Below are 6000 nucleotides of genomic sequence, written 5' to 3'. Positions count from 1 at the left end.
GGCAATACTTCCTTCCGAAACTTCGGTTCACACAAGATCTACACGGCACCACATCCCATAAGACAGCATTCTTCATAGTTACCTCTGTGAAGACCTCAAATCTTACATCATAAACTTTTAGTTAAGACAAGCGGTTTATATACGTATATTGTCGGCTTGTATACTGCATGGAAGGCTGAACACATTTGTTCGGGCAGGTCTCTTTCAGACACTTACCCGTATGTTGGTCTGCATTATACACATCTGGCCTAACAATGTGTGAGGTTCTTACAGAAGAGCCCGGTGGTTATCAGCCTAAATACCATAATTTATAACATAAACGTCTTTAGCTTCAAACAGTTTGTGTGTAATGGAGTTGCCTGAATAATTATCTTCATTTCAATTTAGAGATTAATCTTCTTTTCAAAAGAAGACAGGCACAGTAGCAGCGCCGAAGCGGCTGTCCTTTCACACGACGTGAAAGGACTTGGTAGGAATTAACTGCCGCATGACAAACGACTGTTATCTATCAAATGTTGAAGAGGCCCTGTCAGTGCATAAATATACATCAGCAAACCAGCAGAATTCTTCAATTCAACAAAGATTCAATAATTCAACTCTAATTATATTTAGAACTCCAATAAAAATAAAAAAATATATAAAATTGGCCTGTAATAATCTAGTAATTGATACGAAGTGCAGATTAAATGTATTTGCTGAACGTGATGGGGTTTACAGGCGTAATCGCAGGGTTATGATTTTGACCAGAACAGAGGAACTGTAGAAGAACTCATTCCTTATAGCACTTTCATACTTCACTCTAGAACCTGAATAGCGCAGTCCGTATATCGACTGCCTTCGGGTTGAACAGCCGAAGAATCGAAGCTCGAGTCCCGGTAGGGTCAAGAATTTTCGCTTCTCTAAGTCGTCCCCACCGTCCCATCCAATGGGTACCGGTGACTCTTTCCTCGGGGATAAAGCGGAGTAAAGCCGACCATTCACCTCCACCTAATGCCGAGGTCATGAATACATGGATTTATACACCAACTCTCCCATACGTCTTCGTGGCAGGATACTTTATTAGTTAAGCACAGAGATAACTCAGACTGCGTTTATCTTCATTTTAATATTTAGATTTCATCAAAATTTTTGGAAGTCAGAGCAGTTCAATGAAGCTTAAGAAGGGCCGCGCCATAGCTCAAGCGGTTAGTCGCTGGCTTCCCACAGTGACGGCCCGGGTTCGATCCCGGGTCTGGTCAAGTGGGATCTATGGTGGACAAAGCGGCGCTGTGGCAGTTTTTCTCCGAGTACTTCAGTTTCCCATGCCAATCTTCATTACACCAATCGCTCCAGAATTACCCTCACCTATCATCTGGGGCTGGTAAAATAGGCCAGAAGTGACCACAGTACAAGGGACTCAGTCCCACCCCACTAGCAATAAAAAAAAGCTTAAGAAATAAATACACAAGATCTTCATATTTTACCTTCTCATGATTCATGATTTATTTACGTACTTTTCAGGTGTTACGTCTGCTACCTTGTCCATCTCCGAGACGTTCAGTAATAACCACCTTGTCGCTGTTGCATCCAGAGGAGCCTTGTAAGTACCAACAGTGCCTCCCGAGGAAATTACTTAATCACGACTCTCCTCCACAGTTTATGCAATTCATAACACTGCGAAATCGAGTAAACAACATGCAAAATTGTTTTTGAATTGCTTATCGCAAAATATAGTTCTGGCATATGTACGTAGTTCGCAAGGGGGCATGCTGAAACGTAGTGGATTGAGGCACTATGTCACAAGCCGGAAGGTCGCAGGTGCGAGTTCTAATGGGGCCATTGGGCTTTGAATTGACCTAATTCTTCCAGCCGCACTATGTCCCTCGGGTCGACTTATAGTCTTAACAGAAATGAGTACCAGGAATCTTCCTGGGGGTAAAGTGCGGTGGTGCGTAAGGCTGACAACCTTACCGCCATCTATGAACCGATTGTCTAGAAAATGTGGGAACCTCGACGTCTCACAATCTTATGGACCTCCACGGACTGTTACAGGATCAGCTTTAACTTTCTTAAATAGATTGCACAGACTTGATCAATTTCACGAAGATTTTCGTCTAAGTAGAACTGACTTTCGATGTTTTATCCTGAGACCTCAAAATGTAAACCTATAAATTTAGTAACAAGAAATGATATTCTAATTACACAACTAAACTTTGCGTATTAGCTGTTAAGGTGTATAAATATTCTTTAATCTAAAGTAAAAGTTTCGTTATATATTTCAAATGAAAATTATGAACTGAAAATTTTGTCGCTGGAGCTAAACGCTGAAACTGGGTGACCTAATTTTAATTGAAGCCTATTATATATGTTTCTTTATAGAAATTTATTTGCAAATTGGAGTTCAGGGTTCTCTTGGCACTGAGGGCTGTCACGTGGAGGTGACATCGAGTGATCCAAAGTGCTATATTCTAGAATATAACGCCGTGTAGCCCGTTGAAATTCATCTGACGTTTCGGTGGAAAGTGTCATTTTCAGGGTCGAAGAATAAGCGGATCAATAACCCAGCTTGAAAACAGGTGACAAGCAGCGCTCTTCAGTTAACCTTCAACGGACTGCACTGCGTTGTATCCCAGAACATAGTTATCTTGATGACCACCGCGGTGAGAACCTCAAATCCTACAAATACTTCGCGATGATTCAAGAAAGACGCAGGGACTGACTTCGTTGACGGGGAACGAGCCGTAGACGAATCGCCCGCGCTACTGAAATTTTTATTTTAGCGAGAGCATATTGTTGAATTCTCGCAAGTTAAATGCGCGTTTGATGCGACTCCACCGTTTCATCACCAACACATGTGTGTTATGCTTGTCACACAGTTACAGGAGAAGGCCGCAGTCTGAGCGTCGCCTATTGGTGTTACTGGTCGCGGCGTTTCTTCTCAGCGTCGCACTGATAGTCGCCCTGGCTGTAGTCTCTTACCAGTGTAAGTTGACGTAGAAATCTCAAGCAGCAAGAATCTAAACTGCTTCTAGCGTTCCGCACAGACTGCATAGCGTAATGCACCTGAAAATGTTTGTAAACCTGATATCAGTATTTCGTGAAACTTAACTGAATTAAAGACAACATTTACGTGTATGTTACTGACACGGAAACACTTATTCATACCCTTCGCCTTAAAATTGTGGGCTTTGCCTCTCAACCCGTATTTCGCTGCTTACAGAGTAAGGGAGTTAATTATTTAATTGATGTCACGAAACTCATAACTTCCTTAGGAGAATGAAGACACTTGTTCGTAGATTTCTTACGGAAGAATTCAATCTTATGGAACATAACACTATGCAGTCTGGTGATCGTCAGTCGATGTTAAGGAGGGAGATTTCGTTTCCTTCTTTAGTGTCGAAGAATAAACCAAGCAGGAAAACAGTTTGGAAGCAATGTCCGTTAGCTTTCAACGAACTACATGGCTCTATACGCCAGAAGACAGAACTCTTCATAACGACTTCTGTGGGAACCTCAAATACTACATGAAGAGTGCCGTGTTCTGGGATGTGGTGCCGTGTAGATCTTGTTTCAACCGACGTTTCGGAGGACTGCTAAAGAGTTAATAAAAAAGCGAAGGCACAATAGATCGTTGAAGGTCGCAGTGCAAAGGCCGGATTATTATGGCCCACCCCTTATGCATTCATTCATTTATTCAATGTAGAGTGTGTTCACAGTGCTAATGTGTGTAGGATGAAAACTGTTAAGCTGTCTATCTTTTCTAGACTCCCGGCATGAAGCTGGTGTCCGAACATGCGACTCTGTTGACTGCATCCGGTCAGGTGAGTTTGCTGTAAGGAGGAACATGCTCAACACAGAAGCATGTAGATAAACATCCTCCAGCATTCATACAAACGCTTGTTCATGTGGGTTGTGCAACGATGGGGCTCGAGTCATGAGTGAATAGGAGTTATGGATAAAGTCAAGGATATCATGCGATACGTGGGAACTGAGAATACGACCTTCTGTTTTCTTTAAGACTGCTATCGTCTCGTAACTCCATGTAGTCTGGTAGCTCGTTACCAACTTTTCTGAACAAAATGGCTCAAGAGGTAGCGATACATACTTATATTCCAGAGGTGCCTTGGTTCGAATCTCGACTGGAACACATACTATCTTCACTGAACTTCATTGTGACCTTTCTCAGTCCCTGCCGACAGATATCAGGAAGGTACCTCCAATTGGCGAAGACCGCTTCCAGGCATGTCCTTTTCATTTCAGAAATCAACTTCGACGCTACTGACAGCGTCGTTAATTAAACACAAATAAATAAATAAATATAATATAATATTAATGTTTCGGGGATGACAGCACGTTCATACAAAATGATGGTAACGATCTACAAGAATGCACGGCGTCATATCTCACACGTCAGCAATCTTCAGATCAATGGCAGTGAGAGCCTTAGGCTCACAATGGCTTTCTCTTGACGAGCCCTGTTGTTATGACCTGCACAGCTGAGCACTGAAGTCTCGGGGCTTTACGTCACTTACTGCATGGAAGTCCACACCCCGAACATTCAGTAAATAATTTTATCTACTCTAATCTTATCGGTAAAATGTTGTTTTTTTTTTATTATGATCGATGCCTGTTCAGTAATACTCGTATTTTACGTATGTACAAGTACATATTAAGGGAAACGTTGAGATAGGTCAGTCATATATTGATTACAGTCCAGGATATTTCCTTTGGCCGATCAAGGTCAACGCCCCTTCATCCACGCCACCACAGTTTTCTCCTCCTTGAAACTCTGTCCTTAGAGCGAGGGGTAGCTCTATAGACCGGTAGTGGGAGGTCATGGAATGACCTTGAATGGCCAAAAGAATAGTCCCCAAATATAGGCTAATATCTGGGCCGTGCCATAGCTCAGGCGACTAGTCGCTGGCTTCCCACCGCGGCGACCCGGGTTAGAGCCCGTGTCTGGTTACGTGGGATTTACTGTGGATAAAGGGGTGCTGCAGGTTTTTTCGGACTACTTCGGGTTCCTTCTGCAAACCTTCATTCCACCAGTTGTTCCAGTATCACCGTCATCTACCATTTGGGACTGGTACAATAAGCCAGTTTTGGCCACAGTACCAAGTGGACTCAGTCTCACTCCACTAAGAATAATACTCGTATTTGCTAACATATGGACAGCCGGTCACGGTAGCCGAGCGGTCTAGGCAAGCACTGTCTTCGCTCGCTCGGAAGCGAGTCCTACCGAATGTGTAAGATCTAGAAGTGAACGGAGAAGTTCATGGAGGTAGGCCTAGGCCCACTGGGGCTGTAGTGCCAAGGAAAAAATAACATATGGACAATCTGGGTTCGAATAATGGCAGAGGCAAAGAAAAAGCCTTCAAGTCTATCAAGTGTCAGGGGTCCACTTCGTGCCACATCGAAAGGATGCCAGAGGCTCTTCAACCCACAAGGATTTCAGTGGTGTGGTGCTTACATGAATATGCAGAACAGAATTCTCATTCTAACCTTATTCTATAAAGAGCAAGAGAATGCCTCATATTTCTTAAGAAAATAAGAAGATTAATATCTACTTTGAGCTTATCGCTTTGAATTCATGCCGCAGTCCTACCGGCCTGCTGTTGCTTGCAAGTTATTCACATTAAAGATGAGGAGTAGCGAAGTGGGCGTGGAAGAATACGATAGGAAGCAAAGCTGCGAAGCTGATGACACAGATATTCGGCTATGAATATTCTGTATGGGAGAAGGAATAGCGTGCAACATGCTATCCCGCAAACAGTATTTTGGAATTGAACCAGAGAACCTTAAGTTGAAAGGAAACTATGAAATTCGATATTATAAAATGAATTTGCAGCCACTCGTAATGTAACAAATAAAGCGTCAGAATTTAACATAAGATAAAACTGAAGACTTATGAAGTAAGAAAAATCAACGTGGACTAGCACAAACGGGCGCACCAGAAGTTTTGATTGCATGCAAATAGTTACATCTGTAGAGCAAAGTCCGCCTTCAGAATCTTACGGTCAC

General features: G+C 42.8%; 1 protein-coding gene across 1 annotated transcript in view; it reads left to right on the top strand.

Moving 5' to 3' along the window:
* Positions 1 to 6000, top strand: part of LOC111861962 (neprilysin-11-like) — a 60719-nt gene that overhangs the window by 25449 nt on the left and 29270 nt on the right. The window contains exons 3-5 of the mRNA XM_033750519.1: positions 1501 to 1579; positions 2856 to 2962; positions 3744 to 3800. Of these exons, the coding sequence (XP_033606410.1) occupies positions 1501 to 1579; positions 2856 to 2962; positions 3744 to 3800 (243 nt within the window). The remainder of the gene's footprint in view (positions 1 to 1500; positions 1580 to 2855; positions 2963 to 3743; positions 3801 to 6000) is intronic.

Source organism: Cryptotermes secundus, unplaced genomic scaffold, assembly GCF_002891405.2.
Source record: "Cryptotermes secundus unplaced genomic scaffold, Csec_1.0 scaffold181, whole genome shotgun sequence".
NCBI classification, from domain to species: Eukaryota; Metazoa; Arthropoda; class Insecta; order Blattodea; family Kalotermitidae; genus Cryptotermes; species Cryptotermes secundus.
Note: the sequence above shows the minus strand (reverse complement) of the source record. Positions and strands in the feature narration are given on the sequence as shown.